The sequence below is a fragment of the Protopterus annectens genome, chromosome 17.part0 (assembly GCF_019279795.1).
Source record: "Protopterus annectens isolate FY-2018-M chromosome 17.part0, PAN1.0, whole genome shotgun sequence".
Classification (NCBI taxonomy): domain Eukaryota; kingdom Metazoa; phylum Chordata; order Ceratodontiformes; family Protopteridae; genus Protopterus; species Protopterus annectens.
The window spans coordinates 698,611,076-698,638,575 of record NC_056751.1 but is presented as its reverse complement, the minus strand read 5'-3'; the positions used below and the strand labels follow the sequence as shown (position 1 = coordinate 698,638,575).

Here is a 27,500-nt window from a genome sequence, read left to right as displayed (position 1 = left end):
ATCATTATACTTTACTGCACATGCTCTGTGCTCAGCAATAAGCTGCAGACAAACTTCATCCTGTTGTTCTGGGCTCAAGTCCCCTCAATCTCCATTTGCCTATTGTATGACTCTGAGCACGTCTCTCAGTCAAGTAGTGCCCATGGGCTTTCAGTTGAAAAGAGCTTGAACCCCAGCTGGACAATCCAATTAATAAAATAAATAAAAATATAAAACTATAGCGCAAGATTTGTGATGCAGCTTAATACCTCAACTTATGACATGTCAAGTAAATATTTTATTAGGTAGAACAAGTGCACAAACGTATAGTAAATGGTGGCAATTTTGCTGAATTTATATTTCTCATTGTGCTGATCCCCAGGTTTTGCTATATATGCATGTCTAATCTCATGTGGTAATCAGCTATTACCTTGTTTTATCATATAGCTCAGATTTACTTTGATTCATGTGGCTGCTTTCTCACATAAAATTCAGGGAAGCACATAGATTGTAAGGAGCAATTCTTCTGCACCTAACCACATTAATTAAAAAAAAATTGGAAAGTGTGAGGTACATAAGGCTTGCCCTCCCACAAACACATTCTTTTAATTTTCCTAAATCCATGGGATGCTACTGCAGTTGTTACTTCAATCTGAAAGCCATACAGATATGTTTGAAGGAATGCGTTTGTATTCAGTGGACTCTCCCTTATGACGCTGTGTGTGTTGTTACTGGGTAGCCTATATAGCAAAAAGTAAACCAGCATTCTTTCAGTGTAAGCAGTGGATTTCACCATATGGCAAAAATGTCTACTTGCAATCTGCAGTAGTAGCCATTTAGCGTACATGTGCATTCGGATTACCTTTCAAATCCCAAAGCCCCATAACGCTGAATGTCAGACTGTCGAGACGACAATGCCAAACACATAAAATCATGAACAGATGATTTTTCCCAGGGCTAGGAAACACTTGCCCAAAATGTAACTAAACCACACCGGCCTACGTAAAACCCACCTTCGTAGGTGGGGGGCTACGTCCCCACAACCCCCCCAGCTATATATACTATTTCCAGGATTGCACTATAATAGGGAAAAGAGCATATTCCCACATGCTGGGAAAGTGTTTACTTGCCCTGGGAAACATTGGCCTTTCATGATTGTCAGTCATCAGTATTTTATTCTTGACATTCTGAATGTCGGTGTTCTGGGATTCGCAATTTAGAAGGGGATCCATGCATACATACTTCTTGATTTCTTCACCATAATAAAAGTACGTAATTTAAGTACAATGCTTGCACCCTTCAGGATCTTAAGTTTTTCGATACTGAAAATAGTATTTTATATGTGACGCTGGCAGTGTGAACATTCACTGTAGACAATTTCCAATGGTGAAGTGTCATCCCAACCCCGTGTGCAAAAAATGGGAAAATGACAGTGTGGAAGGATGGATGAATGGTTGAATGGATGGATGGATGGATGGATGGATGGATGGATGGATGGATGGATATGGCTACAGATATCATCCAGAATGCCCTTCTGAAATAATGAAGAGCCATTCCTTGTCCTGGAGAAAAGTTTCATGTTATCTGCGTCATATGGATGATGGCACCTTCTCATTTGAACATTTCTCCACAGTACACCAAGCAAAGACTTTTTAAGTAATCCCGCCACATTACTGCATACAGTAAAGTGTCAATAAAACCCCATTTACAATTTGAATTGTAGTGGGTGGCCTTGGGTACCATCTGGGTGCACCATGACTAATTTATTATGACACAATGTTTCTGAATTGCACTCTCCATTCTTGCACCCTTGGCTCACTGCAAGACAGGATACTTTCTGTCTTGTGGGTCAGTGTCTCTGCCTTTTTCCTGCTTTTCATGCAGATACATGGCTGAGACATTGAGTCATGCCACTGATTCCATCACAGCGAACAGGCTGTACATCGCTGCTGTCATCCTTCCGAAATACAAACCATTGTTTACAAATTCTCTGATCCATACTGCTTCCAGCAAAAGAATGTAGAGAATTTTTGAAAGTTCTTAAAAGCTAGTGATGTTTAATGATTTCAGAAGTGCACAGGGTTAGGACTGTGAGCTATGGTGCAGGGTTTGATTCCCTCATCCCTCATTTGCCTACTGTGTGACCTTGAGCCAGTGACTTAACCGAACAATGCTTGGAGAAGCAGGGAATGGGCTCCTCAGTGGTCCCCTGGACTGCAAGCCTAGTAACCTCCTATGAACCCATTTTGAACTAAATGCATATAATACACCATCAGTTTGCACCATGCTTTTATACAAGCACTTTTTCATACATTTGTTTTACAGTTACATTTTCAATATACATTTACCCTGTCCAAAAATATAACTTCATAATTTATATTTACTGGCTTAATTTAGGAGGGAAAGAAAATGAATTATTAAAATGTTGGCCTTAAATTGTTTTAATTATTTGAATATATTCTTATTTCTACAAACTTGGTAATATCCTCTGCTCCGATGCAGTGTAATGTTTAGTTACAATTTCTCATAAGGGTTGCAGAACAAAATCATTAAACGTGTGGACCTATGAATACGTTTTAGTGCATTTCAAGTTTCTTCATGTTTTTTCAAATAGCTAAAACATTTTTCACTTACTAAAAATAGAATGCATTATTTTCATTTTGTCTGTTCTTGAAATATTTCCAGCTGACTGTATAATATTCTGTTTTATCTTACAGAAGAAATTATTCTTTTTAAGGGATCTTGTCTTTAATGGTAAAAATTAATTTATGAAAAACTCACCACAAGGCCCCGTTTTGATGTATTGTTTCTCCAGAGTTTACAGTAGCCCCATTATAATAACATGGACAGCTTGCAGCAGGCACACATTTGCCTGAATTATCCAAATAGGTGCCTTCTTCACAAACACAGCCATCGACGGGGACAAACTTAATGGAACAAGTGAAATCTGGAATACTGAGTGAGCGACAAGTTGGTTGACAAGAATCCACATGATAAGAATATACCATGCCTTCTGAACAGTCAGTAGCATATTTGCCTGAGTTAAAAAAGAAGAAACAGTCATTTTTTAAGGTTTATCTTCAGCAACAAAAATGAAATATGCATATCTATTTTCAAAATATTTCTTGTTAGAACAACTTCTATTAAAAGGGATACAGGTGATGACTATTAAGCATTTAGGCAAACTTAATAATCTCATAAATTAAAAGCTATGACATACAGTATGAAATTTAATATCACTGTCTATTGTTATGGAATATCAATAAAATAACTTTTTTGTAGGCATGAGAATGTGGTGTTCAGTTAATTCGTTATAGTTCTGTGGTAATGAACCTAAAACACTGAAAAATATAAAATAAAATAGCAGCCATATTAAATAGAATATCTTTATGACTGCAGTCTCAAGCATGCTAGGATTCAAATGTTAAAGTATTACTTACTGCAGACAGTATCCCTCCATCCAGCTAAGTGGATCCCTTGAACTGCACAAGCTCTGACGTAGGACGAAAGAGCAGCACACATGCAGGATTCACTGTTCTCACAGTTACAACTGTCATGCTTACAGTCCTGTAAGGGAATGATGCAATTCAGCATTACTTATGTGACTTTTATAGTGTGTAAATACAAATGTTTTTAATCTTCTACCTCTGTCAAGGACTTGTACCACTACAGCGTGGGCATACAACACTCGGACACAGTTATTACTTTGGTTATATCCCAACAGAGCAACCATAATCTGCAACAGCATCCAAAGGTTTGGAATGGTACTGCTGCTACTTTGCAAGCTAATGTTTTAGACTATGCTTTGTACTTCTCTACCAGGAAAGTATTCAGAAGCTCATGTTACTGTTATTAGAGCAGGCAATTAAATGAATAAAAGAAAGCTATAGGTAGTTTTTTTGCGAATTCAACACAGCATCTTTGGAATTCTGTAATTGTGAGGCTGTAACATGTGAAGTTCTTTTTGCACATCATACAATAAGGAATCTGAACTAATACATTCTGGTGCATGTATACACACACACACACACACACACACACACACACATATATATATATATATATATATATATATATACATTTATATATAAATACTTTGCTCTGCTTATCTCTTTAAAGCTTGCAGTCTATGCTACATTCATTCAGTGTTTCTAATCTTTCTTCTTAATAAAGTCATTAAATGGTGAAATAGAACAGCTTAGAAGTTTTTATGAGACCCAACATTTCCTTTGTTCAGTTTTGAGTCCCAGTTATGTCCCTGCACTGCTGAAGGTCCATCTATGCTAGCGTAATAACATTCAGTACATACCTGTCATAGGTAAGTTGTGACATGCCCCATAAAAGAACTAGTTCTTTCTTTCTTTATGGTGAATTGCAGATGCATTCTTTGTACATCACTGTGTTGTAATACAAGGTCAGAACATATCCTTCTGCTCAAATCTATATACAGTTCCTATAATGATAATATTACATATACCCCTTGCCCGTACATCTTTTGAACTTCAAAACTGTTGTTCTATTACCTTCCTAATTAATTTTGTCTATCCCTGATGTCTATTGTCCCCTCCCCAATATTGCAAGATTTGCTCACTTATCTTGGAGAGTGTAGAGGTATAACAGTACCCTCCTCTCCTACATACACATTCACACACACACACACACACACACACACACACACACACACACACACACACACACACACACACACACACACACATAGGCAGCCACACACATACATACATGCCTACACTCCCACCACAATCTGTCTGCTAAACTCCCTGACTCTTACTTCTAACATGATCTCACCCATTCAAAGTAATTTGTGAATGTGAACTCGGATGACCAAGCTACCTTGCACAGCTAAAAGCCTTATCACAGGAATTTCTAGTGGGAGAGCACATGGCTAATTAGCATAGGCACCCCACCAGAACCCCTCTTTAGCATACACAAACAGAGCACTGCAATGATCTCACAGACTATACCAGATCAACGAGGTGGGCCTGTCTCTGAATCAGAAAGGGCCAACACTGGCAATCACTGCCCATGTAAGTTCTTACCGCTGGTACTGGTCCTTTCCTGAATCTGGTCCTCTATGTGGGCATGCACTGCATACCAAGAGTATTGTGCTCATACTGTTGTATAGGCTATGAGGTGTTAGTAAGGTAGTAGGTATTAACAGCAAGAAAACAAGCAGTGCTCACTTTTGTATAAGAACACAACAAGGCTTTAAAATGACTTTATGTGCTGAACACAACAAGGCTTTAAAATGACTTTATGTGCTGAACACAACAAGGCTTTAAAATTACTTTATGTGCTGAAGACAACAAGGCTTTAAAATTACTGTATGTGCTGAAGACAACAAGGCTTTAAAATTACTTTATGTGCTGAAGACAACAAGGCTTTAAAATTACTTTATGTGCTGAACACAAGGCTTTAAAATTACTTTATGTGCTGAACACAACAAGGCTTTAAAATTACTTTATGTGCTGAACACAGCAAGGCTTTAAAATTACTTTATGTGCTGAAGACAACAAGGCTTTAAAATTACTTTATGTGCTGAACACAATAAGGCTTTAAAATTACTTTATGTGCTGAACACAGCAAGGCTTTAAAATTACTTTATGTGCTGAACACAGCAAGGCTTTAAAATTACTTTATGTGCTGAACACAGCAAGGCTTTGAAATTATTTTATGTGCTGAAGACAACAAGGCTTTAAAATTACTTTATGTGCTAAAGACAACAAGGCTTTAAAATTACTTTGTGTGCTGAACACAGCAATGCTTTAAAATTACTTTATGTGCTGAACACAAGGCTTTAAAATTACTTTATGTGCTGAACACAGCAAGGCTTTAAAATTACTTTATGTGCTGAACACAACAAGGCTTTAAAATTACTTTATGTGCTGAACACAGCAAGGCTTTAAAATTACTTTATGTGCTGAACATAGCAAGGCTTTAAAATTACTTTACGTGCTGAACGCAACAAGGCTTTAAAATGACTTAATGTGCTGAACACAGCAAGGCTTTAAAATTACTTTATGTAATGAAATCCAAAAAACAAATATTTGAAACGAGTCACAGCAATCATGTTTTCTCAGAAGCCTATCTCTGTGGCAAGCCCTTTGTAGTGATGCTTGGTATTACAGCAATATTTTATGCTTGTGACTGCAGGTTAGATACAGAGACTCATTCCTGATAAAGTGCTTAGTCATCTGTTTAAATCATATCTGATCACTCAAAAATAATTGAAAGATGAACTCCTTGCAGCCTTGGAATTATTTTTATCACAGTTTAATATCACTTCATATACTGTATTTACTCTGTATGTATTTCCACTGCCCAAAATGCATCAGACCACAGCCCTTATCTGGGTAAGCCAGCAAATATCACAGATGCAGTGTTCTCCAAGCTCAGCTTCCACTAACAGGCAGCTTGGTAGCTGCAGAAGATGAGCACTTGTAAGATATTAATAATTGTTGTATTATCCTGAAGCTCATTATTTGTACAAGTGTCTTCTTTTAATTTATCTTAGATATATACATCAAAGGGCAGAAAAATAAAACATATAAAAAAATGAAACAACATTACCTTCACATATGGTGTAGGGTCCACTGCAGAATGACATGTAACAAATGGCCCTTGTATGTTGGTTAATAAGGAACACCAGTAGTTTGCATACTTTTCTGGAAATAAAATTTAAGACAAATGTAATAGATCTCAAAGCAGTAGATAAATTATTTTCTTAAATCAAGTATAACTCATGAAGCATCCTTTCAAGGACAACCTATAAGTTTTAGTGTGTTTAATGCACTTGCTCACAGCCTGTCAGATGAAAATTCAAAATTACAGGACAAGCGTCATTCTCAACTCATGTCTTTAACTTTACGTACTACATTAGCATCCAACATTTATGTCTACATTTATTCTCAGCCCTGTCAGTGCTCAGATTTCAGAAACAATTTTGAAGCTTTTCAGTTGTTACGCCACTGTAAAGTAAAAACATGGATGGATATTTCATAACTCGTTTAGTTTTGGTTCATTCACATCATTAACTACCCCTTAAATTCTCTTTAACATATAAAGTCTGAATATTTTTCTAAATTTTATGTTTAGAAAGACAAATAATCTGCCATAAAAACAAAAGCTCTGAGTGCATATTTACAGTTTCTGAATATACTTCATCAAGCATTTATATAGAAACTGTATCTGATGTAAGAGAATAGATAAGAAACTTTTGTCATTATCAGAATTATCGAGAAGACAGTCTGTGAAATGCAGGCAGCTTTTTCAACATGATGTGGGTACAGCAGCATTTTAAATGGGTCTATATCATATGCTTGAAATTCCAAAATATCGAACACCATAAGCTCGAACTTGGAATTTTGAAATATGATATGAAAAAAATCACTGTTCCGAGAAACATACACACAGCACAAGCACACCAAAAAAAATAAACCACACACTTAACAAAAGACTACTTCTAACCCTACACCAAACCGTACATACATTCCTATCTATCCACTAACCTTAACCCGCACCCTAACCCTAAGGTCCGTAACTATCGCACACTTACCTGTACAAAACTATACACAAACAAACTAATTAAAACACACACATACACTTAACAAAACCCTACTTCTAACCCTACACTAAACCATACATACATTCCTACCTATCCACTTACCTTAACCCGCACCCTAACCCTAAGGTCCGTAACTATCGCACCACAGTGGAGGAAATAGCAAAGCCATGGAGCAGCCCACCAAAATCTTGCCCTAAGTAAGAATTTGATGTTCCGGGGCTTCCCTATTTTCATCCTTCGAAGTAGTTGGTTCGATATTATAACATTCAAAGTTTTGCAACTTCGATGTTATAATATAGACCCTGTTAAACGTAGAGGGATCGATCTCAGGAGTCAACATGAAAGGATGCTTATAGTTTACAATGCACTGAGAAACTGCCCTAAAGGTAGTAAAGGGTGAAGTAGATAAGGTTGCCACTTGCTGATGACAGGTACATGAGTTGGAACTCATCACTAATGTTTTATTGTTAAAACTGTTTCTATGACAGCACCGGTAGTTAACTCACATTTTTTTTTTTTTGAGATTTCTCCATGGTCATACAGCCATGGAGTCAATAGATATAAGCAAGGGAATTTGAGGAGAAGATTCATCACATATAGAGTGCAGGAGTCCTTTATTTATTTCCTTACTTACTTACCTATTTTTGTCAGAAGTTTCAACTAGTTGGAGCCTTCAACTGATAGTTACTGTGGAACATTTAGTTAAAGTGTTGTTACGGTACTACATCGCTGTTTTGTATTTTGGGCAGTCGGCATCTTTTATATTATATGATTGTTATAAGGTATGTTAACTAAATGGGAAGCCAGCAACTTCCAAGGTTGTGTTTGTCAGTGTGAAGATATAAGTGTGTATGAGCAAGCAGAGCTGTTATATTGTTGAAGTACATGCATGCAGAGCTGTTAAATTTTTGAAATACAGGCATGCAGAGCTGTTACATTGCTGAAGTACAGGCATGCAGAGCTGTTACATTGCTGAAGTACAGGCGTGCAGAGCTGTTACACTATTGAAGTACAGGCGTGCAGAGCTGTTACACTGTTGAAGTACAGGCGTGCAGAGCTGTTACACTGTTGAAGTACAGGCGTGCAGAGCTGTTACACTGTTGAAGTACAGGCGTGCAGAGCTGTTACACTGTTGAAGTACAGGCGTGCAGAGCTGTTACACTGTTGAAGTACAGGCTTGCAGAGCTGTTACACTGTTGAAGTACAGGCGTGCAGAGCTGTTACACTGTTGAAGTACAGGCGTGCAGAGCTGTTACACTGTTGAAGTACAGGCGTGCAGAGCTGTTACACTGTTGAAGTACAGGCGTGCAGAGCTGTTACACTGTTGAAGTACAGGCGTGCAGAGCTGTTACACTGTTGAAGTACAGGCGTGCAGAGCTGTTACACTGTTGAAGTACAGGCGTGCAGAGCTGTTACACCATTGAAGTACAGGCGTGCAGAGCTGTTACACTATTGAAGTACAGGCGTGCAGAGCTGTTACACTGTTGAAGTACAGGCGTGCAGAGCTGTTACACTGTTGAAGTACAGGCGTGCAGAGCTGTTACACTGTTGAAGTACAGGCGTGCAGAGCTGTTACACTGTTGAAGTATGGTTGCACCATTGCTGAAGTACAGTTCAAGACAGGGATGCCAAGAAATTCACCTCGAGAGGTAAATCTTGGAATCCATGTTAAGAACCCATAATAAAGGATTATGACTGGAGACTCTATCATAATTCTTTAAAGTGCATGGAGGTTTATTTCTCTATGTACCACTAGTTAGATCAAAAATGGAAAAAGAATGCAAAGTGTTTTGCTGGCATTCCTAGCCAGTAAAGCATTTAATGTGACAGACATCAGGCACAGACAATATTTTGTGAGAAAGTTAAGGATAGATCGGAAGCTGTTTCTTGAGTTTTGCTGGGGTTTGCTGGCCAGCATTGTGGTTTGTCCCATACCTAACCATACCAGCACTTAAGGTGGGATGTACTATTGTTAAGCTCAAGTTTCACACTACTGTAGCACTTAACTTGCTTGTCTTTCTGTTGATATTGGAGCATAATCACAGCTGTCCATGCACTACAACATGCATAATAACTCTCTAATCAAGTCCAAAAATCTATTAAAAGTACAATATTCTAGGATTTTAAGGATAATAAGACTACTGCTGTTAGTTATAATCAGCATTGACTCCATAAAAATCCCTAGGAAGAGGACAATCATATCTGACTTAAGAACGTACACAGGAATCCAGTGTTAGTGATATGAACCATAGTCAAAGATTTGGGAATTCTAAAGTAGTGCATAGTAATATAACTGAAATATTACTGAAACTAAACTAAACTGTGTTTATGCCACACCGGTACTCTATAATGATACCAATATGTGTAAGTTTGCAGACTAGTCCTTAATATACAGTACCAATTGGAGTGGAATTATCAAGTGGCAGCACACCTCAAAAACAGTTTTTATCTTAAATTTAGAGACCATCAATAAATAAATAAATAAATAAGTCCTAATAACTAAAGTTATACTAGCATATGCAAGGTATGAAACAAACATCTAACAACAGTTGCTACACAAGAAAACTCATACAGTTAGCAATAATGTATCTACTGAAGCTTGTTAAATCTCAGTGGATGTTAAGCATATCTTGCATGAAACATGCACTATGTATATTACATAGAAATAGGGTACCCAACTTTTTAAATGTCCAAAGTGGGACATGTTTTGTAAAAACATCAGATTTTGCAGAACAAGCCATACTCACAGCCAGTGCAAAGGGCTGAACTTCACTGTTTTGCCAAAATAAAAGCTTATTCTTGTAACAGTTGAGCTGATCTTGCTGTTTCATATAATATTCAGGTGTTTCAGATACAAAATAATTGATTCATGAAACTATTAAAGACAACTAAGAAAATATTTTTTCCTAAATTGTCATAACATGCCAGTTTTAAGATTTTTTACCAGGAGACAACTGTTCAAATAGGGACTGTCCTGCACCAGGAGAGACAAGTGATAACCCTATGTAGAAACCACTTGTGTCATGCCGGCTGCTCACAGCTATCAAAAAGGTAAACCAGAAAATGATGGCCATTTTCTCATGCACTAGTACTACATATAGCATGTAATTATCTGGGATATCATTTTGAAGGTACTCACCATTATCAACGCTGAGAGTACAAGGGTCTTCATAGTTATTTTTAGAAGTATTACAAGGTGCTCCTACTCCCCAGTTGTCCGCAAAAGCAGCAGGTACAGTTTCTACGATGCCACTTATTGTTTTAAAGTCATCCGTGTCCATATCATTGAAAATCCCACACAGGCCTTGAAACACAAAGATAAATAGTTTATATAGGGAAGAATACGATATTTTCACTGAATAAATTCACAAAATATCTGTCCGTTGTCCAGTTGAGTGTTTATTCACTCTGGAGAGAAAGTCTCCTCTGGGCAGTTTAATCTTTAATATATTTTTTAAGTGTGATCATTGAATCACTTACCCACGGTTTGATTTTTGTAGCTACTCTCAATGGTTATATACACCTGCATAACTGGGGAGAGCTGTATCAGAACCTGTAATCCACAAGAGGCATGGATGATGATGTAGAAGGTGGAAGGGGAGAAAATGTTGACATTGGCTAAAAATAAAAGGTAATGAATCAATCAGACTTGTAGTATAGCAAAGAGTTCTACATATATATACATAGACCCAGCACAATGTTTCTCTGCAACAATATTAAAATGTGCAGCAAGTAATTTAAATGTTGTAGGCAATGAATCACAAACACAGCATTTGATTTAAATAGTTAACAGCCCATTAATCTACATCTGTTCTGACAACCAAATTGTGTCAACTTATATCTACATGCACACCAGCAGATATATATATATATATATATATATATATATATATATATATATATATATAGATAGATAGATACTTTATATATATCGTGTGGGATCCAAGGGTGGTAAACACTAATGAAACACTCATACAGGACTGTAATTGTTTACCTGTTGCACATGGAAAATGCATGGATGTGTATGTCTGTATGTGCACAAGCATGGCTATATTACATATGGGTGTACATAGTACATATACATATGTATATTTATATGTGTGTGTGTGTGTGTGTGTGTATGCGTGTGTGTGTGCTTGTCATTTCTATGTAACAGAGCACTCATATCTTATTATAGCCCATCCTGATAACGTTCTATTTATATCCTTCTAGAAATACATATAATTGTACACAGCTTTTACTTCTAACTTAGTCATACAGTTGCCATTATCCATACAGTAACATTGTTACAAAACTGCACTGCAATGTAACAACAACAGTACTTTAATGCTGTAATCACCATGTTTGCTGCTATCACTCCCATACTTATTTAGTGTTACATTCTAAATTATGTGCAGCAGTATGATTCCTGGAGAAGTGATTCTGAGTGTCTTATCCAAGAATCTACTATAGGGCTACAAACATACCTGTTGAGAATGGCAGACTTGTTTTAAGCTCATTTACACTGACATCCGCTGCAGACGTAACAGAGATGACCTGTAAGAGCAAGCAAATTGCATATAGTTTTACAAAGTATAGATTATTAATGTTTAGTTTCATTGTATCGCATTAAAAGTGAGTGTTGACAATAGTTGACAATAACTAATAAAGCAAATATGACTAGTTTAAATTATAACAAGAAAATGATTTACGATAAATAATAAAATCTATATTGGATCATCCACAGCTAATAACTGGCACAGAAACATCTTTCACTGTCACTAAGTTAAACTGTTTTGAGAAGCACATGAAGCATCAAAATAGTTTTCTTACAGTCTCATTTCCTCCGAGATATACTTTAACATCCTTCAAACAGGTCTCTGTTACTGTGCTCCCACACTGATAGAGGCCTGCCAGTACCGAGAATCTGTTGTCTTTCACATCCTGAGCACAATAAAAGAAAATATGTTAAAATATGCATCTGCTATAACAGCAAACAATGTATACTTGAGTCATATAGTCATTAAACTTTTCAGAAATAACAGTATAACAGACGGAAAGCACAGAGGATAAAAACTGAACAGCTTTCACCAGTTCAACCCTCGAGGGTGGAGTGGAGTTGTTCATACTGCCTGAATGCATCCATGACACCTGCATGACACTTGTTGCCAACTTGGGGGGATGATGTAGTCTTGGCATTCCCAAATCAGTGATGACAGTCCTAAGGTGTGTATGTGCAGGAGTATGCTGTCATCAGGGATGTGTGCTGGAGCACACATGTTTACATTAACCATCAAGTGGAGGGGTTAAGACCACACAGTAAATACCTCCAGAGCCTGTAACCAGCATGAATTGAACAGGGGTCAAACATGTAGTTCTGCACCTGTGGTCAGGAACAGTATGGTCTCCTTGTTAGCTTCTTCACTGCACACCATGCTAGGGCTAGATGAAGTCTTGTGATACTGCCTTTAAGAATTTGTCTCCATTTCTCATACATCATTGTACCTATCACATTGGAAAGTTTCTTGCTACGGAAACAGCACATACAGGAAGGTATCTGTAGTTCTTTTTTATTTTCACTCACTCAGGTCATAAATGTGTTAATACTCTAAGGATTCACAGTTTTGCTGTCATTTCTAGCTGTATTTTCCTTCTCATAGGACCATAAACGTAATGAATCTTTGCTTAGTGTTATGCAATCTCCACAATAATGCATAATTTAAACGACTGGGAATATACACACAGTAAACCATAGATACAGTACTGCAGCATGTCATACGTTACTGAAGTGGTCAAGAGGAAACATGTAAAAGCATTTATTATATAAATCTCTGCATGAAAAGAGACAGCTCATCTGTTGTTAAATGGTTCTTACTGGACAAATATATTCGTGTGTTAACCAAGTATGCATTTTAAACTGTGTATTTTACCGGGAGCATTTTTGGGGTACTTTTAGCCGGTGTAGTCAGGATTTATAAATATATTGTGTAATTTACTGAAAAACAGCTGCAAAAAGAAGACACAAGGCCAGAAATTAACAGTTTTGCTGCCACGACCAGGCACAATTATCTTTTTGACGTGAATTACCATTTGTAATTGACTAATTAAATAAGATTTTATAGGGCAAGAATTGTGATACTCTGGCTTACTGAGGGAAGTAAAGTTTGTGTATGGGTGGGTTGCTAAGACAGGACCTGAAATGCATATTCTATTTTTAAAGGGTCTGTTATCTCAGACATTTGCTCTCACACTGTCAAACACATCTATAAACATATGTAGGAAAACAAATACGCAAGATTCACAGCAAATGAGTTACTGAAACTCCGAATGAGGCGCTACTACGGAGCCTTACATTTACCAGTATTGCTCACTGTCTCATGGAAGTGCGATCCGACAAGACAGACAGCAGGACAGCATACGCTTAACAGCTGCGTCCTCTCAGTGCATTATGGACAAGAAGTAGTTTTCTAAGAAAACAAATAATTTGAGCATCTCTGCCCCCTCCCCCCATGAAGGCATTCAAGGTTTGAACAATAAGTATTTATTGTGTTGCTGACAGATTTGGATAATGCCAAACTTTATAAAAAGATAAAAAAAAATATTTTTTTTCAGTTTCTGCCTGCACTAGGCCTTTAACAAATCCATCTGTCCCAGTATATATTGCCGAGTATATATTATTCAAAATATATTGTTCATATTAATGTAATTATCGTTGGTATTGTTCGCAATAATATTAATGTTACTAAGCACACATACTTATAAATATCTAACTGAGTATATGAATAACCATGATTCATAATTTAAATAAATGAGTATGCTAGCTTATGTGCATATTTTTGTTAACAGAATGAGACAGATAGTGTAATGTAAATAGTGTGGCAGTTAACACATAAGCTGCCCTTGTCCCCACAATATTCCTCCCTATTGAATTCTTCCAGGCCCTTAAGCTACAACCATCAGCCCATTCAAGTGATTTTTTTTTTTATATGTTCAGCTACTTTTTCCTGCAAAAACAACTTTCCTCAAGCTTGAACATCTTGTCAACATTTGTAACAGGATCCCTTGGCATTTTACTTAAATGTAACCTCCTTGCAGTCCCACACAGTTATTTTGCATACACAGTCATATTGCACTATTCCTTCTTGTTTCAACAAAAGAGAAGTCAAATTCTTTTACTGCTCATTCACAGTCTAGTTCATCCACCCCTTGGTTCATCTTTGATGCCCCGCATTTTCTCCAGCAATATCCCTTTCAATACTGGGAATTTTTTACTTTGTTTTCTATATTGCTAACAGCTAATAAAGTACTGCTTGCAGTACTTTGTTTTCTATATTGCTAATGGCTAATAAAGTTAGATTGTGCTTATGTAGCTTAGTAATATATTGCTGTCATGATAAAAGAATAGACTGTGGGAATATGATGAATATTAATTTCTGGAAAGATATGTAACCACACTTGTTCTCACCGTATCACTAGTTATGACGAAACACAAATATGGCTGGAGAAGAATACTCTAGTGCAACCTACTAGACCATCAAGTAAATTGGATAAGTCAGACTACAGAAACAATAAATAGCAGACATGGTCAAAAACAAAAGGATTAACATTGATGTTTGCAGCTAGCTGAGTGATTCTCAAATAATTAGAACAACATGGAGAAATACATGTCTTCTAATTTTGCAATTATAAGATATGCTGAGCTTGGGTTCCAATATAACATTTCAAAGGTTATCCCTATACTATGTTGTTTTACATCAGTCAGAACTTGTTGTAACATTGTTTTCTTAACTCAGGAACAAACAAAACCCACAGTGTGCTATTTTACTGGACTAATCAATAACTTATATAAAAATGTTCTCAAACCTTTATAGTTTCTTAAGGTAACAGCTTTGCTCTAGCATAAAATTAAACTGAGGATATTATATGACATAAAACTGACATTTTGTAATATACTTTTTAATACTAATGATTTGTGCTTTAGTGTTGCAACCTGAACACCTTCTAACTCTTAATGAAATATAAATATGAGATAATGCCTTCACTGTCAGTACACCATTCCCCGGGGTTAACATATTGAAGAGAATTAATACTGTGTAAAGTGCCTACCTTGGCAGCAACATAGAGACAGTTGCCAAACAGATTGTAATGCTTTTTATCGAATGTGCTAATATGAGTGCCTCCTTCAATAGCACAAATGCCTGGACAAGGAAGAGTAATGCAAGACCACAGCCCTCCAGTACAGTTGCTGAAAAAGAGCCATAAAATGCATAAGTAAGTGAGGTTTGTGTTCATTTAACACATTTAAACTAGCCAAATGGCTGAAAAAGTTTTGAAAGAAAATAAGCTGCTTTCCCTTTACTTTCAAAAATATTTTATTTATATTTAATAAATATTTAATATATATATATATATATATATATATATATATATACAATTTATATTTAATTTATTATATTTTATTTAATAAAAATATTTTATGCTGTAATATTTAAGATATCTGAACATTTCATTAATGAAGACTAATACGAATAAAGTCACACCTTTGGCGGGGGTAACAAGAAAGATTTTCTCTGCTCAGAATGCTACAGTATATGAACATTCTTGTTATTATCCAATGTGCTTTAACAGAGTGGGTATTTTAATTGCAACGATCTGCCCCCATCTCTTGTTGCCCATCAAACTGTCCCTCAGTCAATCAGCCCCTCTGTTACCTTCTCTAGCTGAAAGCTGACTAAGAGCGGGGGCATCATCAAGTAGCCACTGGGGTGTGCTGCTCAAAGCCTTTTTGGTTACCTCAAGCACACCAGATGAGGTACTGGGTAGGGTGTGTCCAATGGGGTGTCCATAGAGGATGTTTTCTAACATCTACAAGGTGCATTCCTTCCAAGCAACTCTGTCCCTTGCTCCACAATATGAGAAGCGGTTCTTCTATTCTTCACTATGGAGATCACACCACCCTGTGTGCCTCCAAGTGCATATGAATCCCACCCTCCCCTGAGGTGGGAAAGCAAATGTGCCACATCCCTTCAGTTGTCCCACTGCCTGCCTGGCAATTCCAGTGTCAGGGGGCCACTAATTGTACCCAGTCATTGATGCTTGTCCCACCAAGCTAAATAAATGAGCATTTCTTACTACATTCAGTCTTTCTACTCTTCTATATTTGAACCCATCCCACAGTAGAACATTAGTTGTTACAAAGACGTTTCTATTACACACTCTGTTTATTTTTGGTAGCACTTTCTGATGTTACTACTAAGCAGTTCTTCTTGCAGATATGCTAGTATAACATATTTGAAATACACTCCAGTTTCACTCTTAAGAGAATCTTAGTGAAATTCTTTAGAAAACTGTTGTAGCCAAGGAACATTATATATTCAGATTTACATTATGATAATCAGTCATCAGCATCTGAGTTTCATTTTAAAATCATTTAATTGTAATATTCAGTCAACAGTCCATAAATGTCTGCATAAAAGTGCTTGTGTTGCATCACTGTGTAGGCAGTGTTATACAACCCTTTACATCACAATACTACACTTTAATGGCAAGATGCTATCACTTCTAGGTCATCAGGAAATTAATTGATAACTTTGCTGTCACCTACTGTAAGTTCAAGACATCAAGCAGGACAACATTCACTTGTTCTGAAAATTATAAAACTCAGTTTGTTTGCTTGTGTCTTTCTGCTTTTCCCGGTTAGGGGTCGCCACAGCGGAACTCCGATCCGCTAATGATTGGCAGTAGATTTTTACGTACCGACTTGCCAGGCCTGACACATGTCTCCGCACAGAAAACGCTCTAGCTGAGAATCGAATGGCACAACGTCTTCTGTGAGGTGGCAACGCTACCGCAGCACCACCACTGCAGTTTTGAAAATTATAAAACTCAGTATGAATAAAAATATCTTCTTTAACAGACTGGCAAAAGGATCACAGAAATAAAAGGTAGTTGTATTACAACATTGCATGGGTTGCATTTTCTTCAGTACATTTTTGGATATATAAATAGTACTTGAGAAAGTTATGGCACATACCATGACGTACAGCTGGTAGAGTAGGATTCCCCCACAGCATAGGATTTGCCACTATGAGCACATGGACAGTCCTGAATAGCAACACATCCAGTTTTCTTGATGTCATCCAGTACAGTTCCTGTAAAACAGATATTTATTGCCTAAAGCATCACATTTTGGGGAAAATGCACAATTAGTCCTCCCAAGTAAAAAAAAATGGAAAGCTCTGTGTCACCCAAGTACCGGTACTCAGCTAAAATACAAACCATAAGTAATTATATACAATGTCGTACTTCTGTACTATATATACCAGTGAAAATAAATGATAAAATTGGTACATGAACAATAACCCATAAAAGGAGAGTGTTACATACTTCTGAAACAATGCAGTATGTGTTAACACAGATTATTTATTTAAGTGCAATGTCTGTATTTCATTAAACTGGGACTGATGTCAATTTAAGGAGACCCAGGTAAATCACTGTTTTCAGCATAACATAAATGTTACATAATTAGTACATTTTGACAGAGTAATGCAAAATAAATGCGTTACAATTTCATTAGGTTATACAGTCCATCCGTAAAATTCTGAAACTGTTTTATTCATTTAGATTATTGCTTTATGTTTGTTCTTAACATGAAAAGGAAAGTACTTTTCACACTGAAGAAATAGATGAAGGAAGAAAAACAGGAACATGACCCTACCTCTTCACCCCTCCTTCCAAGTCCTACTAACCCTGTACAAAATTAACAGCAACTCATTTCTTATTATAAAGTATGTGTGCTATATACTGAAACATGCAATTTGAAGAAAACATTTGCCATTTCCCACAGTAAATATTTTTCTGTGTAAGTACTGATGTGTCTTTTGATTACATCAGTTCATTTTTGTATTGTATTGACTTATTGTATTTCTGCATACATTCTTTGTGATTGCATTAACTCATTTGTGCACCACTTCTGTCCTCTTTTTTAGTGTTGTAACATGACCTGTGGCTGAAATGGGTTGTCCCTGCATCAGCCCAATACTCTATAAAACGAACAAACAAATAAATAATCAAGGTTACATTCCTTCAATGAGATTCTCTGACTCTCAGTTTTCAAGTCATGTAGTGGATATAATAAAGTCAAATTAATGCTTGTAAAAACACTGTCAAATAAGCAATTTGGATTTAGTTTATTCTAGTGCTCCAAAGTATTAAAACATGCTCTCTATATAATGTAAACAACAATTGTATATGCACTTTATGCCTTCCATCTGGAATCAAACATCACTGTGTTTAAAAGCAGGTGTAGGTTGCCATTAAATGATTCAAATCAGACCTGGAATCTGCACTGATAACCACCACACACCTGACAAAATCTAGTTGTAATACCTTAGTTATTATGTTATATAATGTAACCAAGAAATGCTTGTGCTAGCCAGGTATTTCATATTCATGAATAGCATACCTTGTGGGCAGAAGCATCCTTCAGTGCAATGGGCACCACACATCTCTTTTGACTCCAAATTGGAGCATGTGTCAAGGCATGGGGTCCCACATTCATGGAATTCCATATTGTACGGACATGTCTTGGCTAAAAAGAAAAAAAACAAAGTTCTCATTTATGCAGTTATCATGATAACTTATTATTAGTAAGATTCAAGTCAATTTTAATTATATAATAGTATAACTAAAATGATACATTTTTGTATTGATCTTGAGTGCACTCCAAATTATTTACAGATAATGTTACTTTTTATGGTATTTGATAACTTTTATCATATCTGTTCTTTTTCTAATCTAGGTTCTTTGCACTGAGTTCTCCCAGGCTGAATAAGTACATATCTTAGACTTAGTCCCACATTATAATCCCTTAGAAAACATAAATACTAGAATGTTGTAATGATTTTCGCTAGTCATACTTACGGCAAAGTGTTGATGATCTCCAGTCCAGAGGATGCCCCCCAGCATGAGCACACTGCCTGGAATACTCAGCAATTGTTTCGCAGAAGCAGGATGGAGTTGACGTCCCATTACATTGGTACATGTCCTGCATGCAAGCCTGGACATACGGTTCAATGGCCAGTCGAGGGTTGCAGTCCAGAAATGCTTCACTGAGAAGAATTTTCTGACAGGATTCTTTCTGCAAGAACATATGTCACATACTTTATTATAAAGAATAATTTCCTTACACATATCACGGGAAAGCATTATTATGGTTCTGATGTTGTAATCTGTTACTGCAGGAAGGCTGTCATCTTCCTGTCATTAGCCAGAGTTCTAACAATATGCTACTATATCAAAATTCAGGAAACAATGTTAAATTCAATGATAAAATCAATTTATTTGCCAAGTATTACTTAGAATTGCATAACACCAATGCATTAGAGCATACTGTACACTGCATACGCAGCTATACGGGTGTTTTGTTTGTTTGCTTAACTATAAGAACTGCTATAGATCCTGTTTAGCCATTACCTTAAAAAAGAGCACAAAGAAGCATCTAAATAAGCAGACTAGTTAAAGAGTGCAAGTTTAGTAGTAAACACAGATGCCAAACGCAGTCTGCACAATTGTACAAGTAAGCGAAAAAAGGCTCACACCCAAGTCACTTCACAAATAGCACATAGACAATGCGTGCACTTATTTTCTGTAATGTGGCCTGAAAGATTCTATTGCATGAATAATTTAGAGCACACCTTTCTGTATGCTGTATATCATATGCACAAATGCATAAAATATACACACGTGTGTGTGTGTGTGTGTGTGTGTGTGTGTGTGTGTGTGTGTGTGTGTGTGTGTGTGTGTGTGTGTGTGTGTGTGTGTGTGTGTGTGTGTGTGTGTGTGTGTGTGTGCGTAAAATTGTCATTCAAATGGTTGACAACTCATGCAGTCAACTGGTCTGTGTGGATGTAAAAAATGTAGCTGCGACAATGTGTGAATGCACATTTGCGTGAATCACATATGGTCAAGTTCAATTTTATATAGTCTAGGCATGTAGGAGTGCTCAGGAAAATTAACGTTTGACTGAAAAGATGTGAAACTGTGGAGGATCTCATCATAGCAGCTTGTATGTAAGTACAAGTGCTCACAAGTTAGGGGTAGGTAAGGGGATAGATTTGGGCCCCAGTTCCAAAAGACTTACTCTCAGTACAAGTGACCACCTGCACTGAGTGGAGGCTGACAACAGGTATTTTGGAATGTGGTCCTCGTACTTAGCCTGTTTATCGATAGGCCTTACACTTAAGTAAGTCACTTGCACTGACAGCTGCTCTTTCAAAATCAGGGCAGACATAATGAGAGCAACTCTTTTTGAATCTGGCCCTTAGTGTTTTACTTGATTGTTGCAGTGTGTGTGTGTGTGTGTGTGTGTGTGTGTGTGTGTGTGTGTGTGTGTGTGTGTGTGTGTGTGTCTATGTGTGTGTGTGTCTATGTGTGTGTGTGTGTGTGTGTGTGTGTGTGTGTGTGTGTGTGTGTGTGTGTGTGTGTCTGTGTGTCTGTGTGTGTGTCCTGTGTTCTAATGTTTTGTGTAGTGGGACTGCTATGGAAAGTTTTTTTTAGTAATGTAATAAGAAGGATTGTTTGGGGGGTTATGGGCTGCATTAGGGAAAGGAATAGGACTAACACACACGGTGCCCCCCTGACCACTTGTATTTATTTTTGCTGACACTAACCTACCTCAGCCTTATACATTGCTCTAGTAAAACCCCTTTCCCTAAGGGTATCACTGCTCAGACAATGCTTGATCTGGGTTTGGAAGCTGGGGTTGTTTGATTCACTCACTTACTATGTCACACATTAGCTTTTGTCTTCTCTCATTCGTGTGTGACTTAATTCGTATTAATGACTATATATATATATATATATATATATATATATATATATATATATATATATATATATATATATATAGCCTGCTGTATACATCATTATGCGGTTAGATGGTGCATATCATACACAAGTATATTCTTTCATAACGACAGTTTTTAAGATTTAAGTTTGTTTTTGTAATAAAGTGCCAAATAAATTAACAGGCTGCATTTAAATGAGGGGTCCAGGGAAGTAAATAGTGTGGGAAGAAATAGCCAGGGAATTGTTATGGCTAGGCTTGTACAGGCCCTAGGGCCGATAGCCTAGTACCAACCTATGAACCTATGATGTTGTACTTACAAACTCAGCAGAGGTAGGCAGGGTGTAAGGTTCAGGATCCCGGCACTGCTCTGTTGGGCCACTTAACTTCTGAAGGTTTCCAAACTGAAGAGGAGTTAACTGAACACCTGTGAAGGACAATGAAACATTCAGCCTTATCGCTGTTGAACTGATATTATTACCTTGCCCTATATGCATTTCTATGAATTCTGTCTTGTACAACATGAATCTAATTCCAAAGTTCTCTTCACAGAAATTTGTTGAGCTGTCCTGTGACTGTGAATAGCTGTTCTGAAGATCAGCTTGGTTCAAGTCGATTCCAAAACTGACAACAGTGAACTATCATTATTGTGTGTATGTTAATTTATTTGCCTGTTTATTCATTTCACAAGTTAGTGGCCTGAACTAGGCAGACTCCTTTTTATTCAAGACATTGTTACATTGTTACAATGGCCAAAAAAAGGTAAATTTACTTTAATTCAAATAAAACAAATTCATGACATGCATTTCTCACAAAGTGAATTAGATGTAAAATATAGCTGCCAACAATGTAAACAAATACGTTAGTTGATGCAAAACACAACCTAAAACAATATACTGAATTTATTAACAGAATATCATGTCTTAACAGAAACAGGAAGACAACTGAAAAAATATGATGATAAATACGTATCGTGGTACTTTTGCAGAGTGAAGAGTAACATAGTACTGAACTGAAAAATCTTAACTACCTGCAATCTCTCTTACCTCAAATACATTTGAAAGAAATATTATCTCCTAATTTGTGCAATTTAAAAGTAAGAATACATAGCAAGATAATTTAATTGCTGAACTGGTAAAAAAAGAAATATAACACAAAGATCTTCTATTTTTAGGAGATTATTAGCAAAATTTAAAGTTTATTGAAACATATCTGTAATTTCCGTTGTTTAAATGGATAGCCAAACTCAATCGTAGAAAAGATATCTCTTTAACAAGTGACAGTGTAGTTTTCTTAGTCATTAAATGTGAAATTCAGTTATAGCTAACATAAATGTGACTTTCTTACATAAAGTTAAGATCAGGATATAGCCAGAAGACACTATATTTGAACAACGAGTGCTTTAATGGCCCGTTAACTACCATTACATTTTAAGTAGTTGGATGTACCAAATAATACTGGGGTCTATATGGCATTGTTGAATGGTCTAAATGTGGAATGGCTCTTCATTGAATCCTATTTGTTGAAGTCTTCATTTGTCAAATGATCACTTCGGCAAACTTTTTCCCACGGTAAGTAACCAGTGAGCCATTATTGGGAATTTTCCCTTTTCTCCACTGTTGTTCGATCTCAGAGTTGGTATATTTAGTTGCGGGGCTCTGCCCCCACATTGCGGGCTGTGGGGGGGATGCAGCACCCCACCAGGGTGGGTTTTAAAAATGCTGTTTTTGTTGCGGTCTATAGGTTGGACAAATTACTTACCATGGAAAACAGTTTCGCTTAAACGACCGTTCGACGGATGAAGTTTCTAAAAATAGGGTTCGACAAACAGCCATTCAACATTTAGATCATTCGATGATGTGACATAGACCCATAATACTGACCTAATTTGGTATAGTTAATAACAGCCTCCCTCACACACTTTTCTTTTCTTTTTTTTTTTGTATAAATCTTTCTTGAACTATAAAATGACAGCCTTAATAATATGATAAAAAAATTATGAATGAAATAAGGCTTGTCCTTAAACCTAGCTGATGTCCATAACAATTAAGGCTTCTGCAAAATAGCTCAACTAACATCCAAAGGAATGAGTAAAAAGGTCACACTGTCTGATACCTTAAACCGCCTGTAATTGAGGTCCATAAGAAGGCCGTAACGTGCATGTTCACAGCTAGTTATATTTTGGCTTTATTGGCCTGAATGCATCCACAAAGACTTAAAAAAAAAGTAAAAAGTCATAGACATTCAGAAGCCATGTAGCTGAGATACTTGATGTCCTTGAGGGGTCATTAGCATATATCCCTTGGGCCTCTATTTCAGGAGGTTTAAGGTATCATACAGTGAAAACTCTAACTTTGCTAGATTTTTCTTGTAACTTTTACCAACTGGTTTGCCTGTGACCTTTTTAATCTTTGTTTTGGATGTTACTTGGGATGTTTTGCAGACACTGTACTTTTATGGACATCAGCTGGGTTTAAGGACTCTGTGTTTCTAAGGTATAGCTAAGCAGTCCACTTTTGCTATGCTGATGAGGTCATAAGTGGCCAAAATATGCACGTCCAAAGTTAGTGGGGTTTGGCTTTATTGGCCTGAATCATATGTTCATAGGTTTATACTAGGCTATCTGCCCTAAGGCATTTATAAGCCTAGCCCAAAGTTTTGTGGCTTACCCCACCCCTTATATGAAAAAATACTGTACCCATTAGTTTGTTGTGCCTCTGTCCAGCAGTGACACAGAGATGATTCCCGGGGAAAACCTACGATCTCCCATCCACAGGTCAAGATTTCTCTTGAACAGAGCCAGCGAGGTGCTCTGCCTCACATGGACTGGGATTTTATTCCACAGCATAGGGAGTCTCTGAGTGATAAATCTATCCCTCCAGCACGTCTTATTTATATCTGTGCTAAGGTTTAAGTCGCTTGCCCTAGTGGTTTTGGTGGATTTGGATTTTTTGAGGTGGAGCATGTCCATTAATTCCGTGTTGGACATGGCCTTGTATGTCAGGCACATGTCACCTCTGAGCAGATGGTATGCGACTGAATAGAGCTGGAGTTTCTTCAATCTGGCAGCATATGACAGATTTTGGAGTCCCTTTATCCTTTTGGTGAGGAACTTTTGGGGTCTCTCCAATTGCTGCAGATGTCGGGTGAGATACATCCCGAATGGGGCATTGTACTCGATCATTGGTCTGATAAGTGAAGAGTACAGGGGAACAATGACCTCACTAGATCTGAATGTGAATCCCTTCACGATCAGGTGGGCAATGTAGAAGGTCTTTCTAACCACTTTAGCAACGTGAGTGTCAAAAGAAAGGCCACTGTCAACCTGGGTCCCCAGGTCCCTGATAACCTCTTCTGTGCTTAGTGGATTGCCACCTATATGGTAGCTTGGGGTTACCTTGTTTTTCCCGAAGGGTATGACTATACATTTTTTGGCGTTTAACTTCAGGCCATGGCTCTGGCACCAGCTATCTGTTTCCGTGAATCCATCCATCTTCTTCTTTTTCTTTTAGCTTTTTCTGGTTAGGGGTTGCCACAGCAGATCACCTGTCCGCTCATGATTGGCAGTGGAGTTTTACAGTGTCGCGTTGCCAGCCCGGTGCCCAACCTTCCACAGAAGGCACACACTCACACCTAGGGCCAATTTTAGAGTGTCCAATCCACCTACAGCATGTCTTTGGGATGTGGGAGGAAACTGGAGCATCCGGAGGAAACCCACGTGACCACAGGGAGGACATGCAGACTCCGCACAGAAGGCACCCCAACCGAGGATCAAACCAGAGAACCTCTTGCTGTGAGGCAGCAACACTAACCGCTGCACCACCCTTCCATAAAGACTTTAAAAGAAAAAGTAAAAAGTCATGGACATTCAGAAGCCATATAGCTGGAACAATTGATGTCTTTAAGGGGTCATTTGTATATATATCCCATGGGCCTCTGTTACAAGAGGTTCACTGGTAGCTGCAGTTTACTGCTGGCAGAAGTATTAACTATGTGCGATCTCTGTGTGAATTGTGAGTGCCCTTCCTACTGCCTACCTAACTTTAAATGAAATAAGGATACAGTTGTGTTCTACCCCTACTGTTTAACTTTGTAATTCTTATTTTTATAATATACACTAATGTTCCAAGATTTGAGCGTTCAGTAAGCTAAACACCTACCATTAGAAAAAAATTCATTATAGAGCTGAATGCCATTAAAGTCACCGCATAGTCCACAAGTTTGGTTACTGTATTTGCTGTCCAACTCAACCTGTAATGAAACAAAATTATATTAGCAGAACATACCCCATATGAGTTATAAGGACTGAACTAGTGCTATGAATGTTTAAGCAGGCTGTCTATTAAAATACAATAGAACATTCTAGTGGCATTACCAAGTCTCTCGTGATAATGTATTTTTTTGTTGTTGTTATTATTATTTGTAACTTAACAACAGTGTAAAAAACTATATATGCTGATTTCTTAACACAATAGTAAAAATGAACTGAATGCAGATAATAAAAATGATTCCTAAACCAGTTTTTACCATAGGTGCTATATGCAGTAAAAAAAAAAAAAAAAAAAAGGCATCTTGAAAAAAATGAACATGACATTCATTAAAGATGCCTCCTAGTTAAAGTGCCCTTTAAATTTTTATGTATGAACTGAAGCATTGGAAAAGAAAAGGACACCAGATGAAACATCACTTACATGAACACCAAATTTGCTGAAATGAATGCAAAATTATTATATAGTCATAGATTTTAGTTATGTGGTTCACCAATAAAATGTAGTCTCAAGGGTTTGTGGCAGGATTGTAAACTCATCAGACTATGGTACAAGTCCCAAAAATTAATTGGAACACATTCCCAGTAAAACATAGCCATGTCTCTGTTCATTTATGCTAAGCACGTATATTTACACCTTTACATGTCAGTGTGTTTTTGTGCATATGTGAGTGTGTGTTTTGTGTATGTTTATGTGTGGGTGTTCTACTACAAGTGCTCATGTTCCAGGCACTCTAAGATCACTACCTCAAAGCCAGGGGCTCAGCACCTTGTAGCTCATAGAGGCTACCATTCACACCTTTGCCTTTTCTGATGCCTGCATTATCAGATTCACTTACCATGAACGCATCATCACCATTCCACATAGCAGAGAGGCCAAGTTTCGAAGTAACTTTGTAAAAGTCAGCGTTGGCTGAAATCTGTAGTCCAGACTTCATGAAAGGCAGAAGTGGTCTGCAAAAGAAATTATGTTAGCAATATTGTGAACATAATTTTGATAAGCAGCTCATGTTACTGAGTGACAATATACATTCATTTATTTATTCTCCCATGCCTGCTTTATTTAATTCAGGGTTATGGGGAGGCAGAACCAATCTCAATACTCACTGGGTTTAAGACAAAGAAACTAAGCCTGGACAGGATGGCATTCAATTACAAGGTGCGCGCGCACACACACACACACACACACACACACACACACACACACACACACACACGCAGAAACTCACTTGCACACAGGTAATTATGAATGGTAGGTTAAGATTTGCTATCACAGAGACAAATCAAATGAGAGTGCCAGATATGTAAGCAGAGAAAAAGAAATGTTTTTGTGAAAAATACAGTGTTAAGCAAAATATAGACATTTGCTCTTTTTGAAAAATAATCTTACTTACATTTCTCCATCCACTGAAACAGTTGAGTTGTACATTTCTACATAAACACCAGACAGTTTCATGCCTATGTGACTGATATATGCCCGGCCGCCCTCAACTTTTCTGCTTATCTGAATGTTGAAATCCTGAAAGTCACTCTTACAGTTTGAGGTAAAAATATAGTTGCAGGTTCCAGGGAAGTAATAAACATTTCCATCGTAATTCTTGTAGTGGAAATTGCCCCAGGTGCTACACACACGGCCATTATGAGCTTCATTTATACCTGTTGATTTAATGAGTATTTTGTTAGCTGTGGGTTTTGACATGTTTATTGTAAAATGTCCAGGTGTGGTAGCCAAAGACATTAAACATGAAGCATAATGCTAACTACAAGGCTATAAGTGCTTTGGGGTAAATTATACAAAGCTATATCTATCATGAATAGTATTAGATGAGCTTCTTCTTCTTCTTTCG

General features: G+C 37.2%; 1 protein-coding gene across 1 annotated transcript in view; it reads right to left on the bottom strand.

The window, feature by feature from the left end:
* Positions 1 to 27,500, bottom strand: part of LOC122791633 (mucin-2-like) — a 116,654-nt gene that overhangs the window by 83,922 nt on the left and 5,232 nt on the right. The window contains exons 3-17 of the mRNA XM_044059446.1: positions 27,048 to 27,309; positions 26,493 to 26,607; positions 25,547 to 25,637; positions 21,707 to 21,813; positions 19,463 to 19,679; positions 19,005 to 19,130; positions 17,574 to 17,691; positions 15,647 to 15,785; positions 12,374 to 12,484; positions 12,028 to 12,097; positions 11,042 to 11,179; positions 10,701 to 10,865; positions 6,568 to 6,662; positions 3,420 to 3,546; positions 2,761 to 3,016 (exon numbers count right to left, since the gene is read on the bottom strand). Coding sequence (XP_043915381.1) covers positions 2,761 to 3,016; positions 3,420 to 3,546; positions 6,568 to 6,662; positions 10,701 to 10,865; positions 11,042 to 11,179; positions 12,028 to 12,097; positions 12,374 to 12,484; positions 15,647 to 15,785; positions 17,574 to 17,691; positions 19,005 to 19,130; positions 19,463 to 19,679; positions 21,707 to 21,813; positions 25,547 to 25,637; positions 26,493 to 26,607; positions 27,048 to 27,309 — 2,137 coding nt within the window. The remainder of the gene's footprint in view (positions 1 to 2,760; positions 3,017 to 3,419; positions 3,547 to 6,567; positions 6,663 to 10,700; positions 10,866 to 11,041; positions 11,180 to 12,027; positions 12,098 to 12,373; positions 12,485 to 15,646; positions 15,786 to 17,573; positions 17,692 to 19,004; positions 19,131 to 19,462; positions 19,680 to 21,706; positions 21,814 to 25,546; positions 25,638 to 26,492; positions 26,608 to 27,047; positions 27,310 to 27,500) is intronic.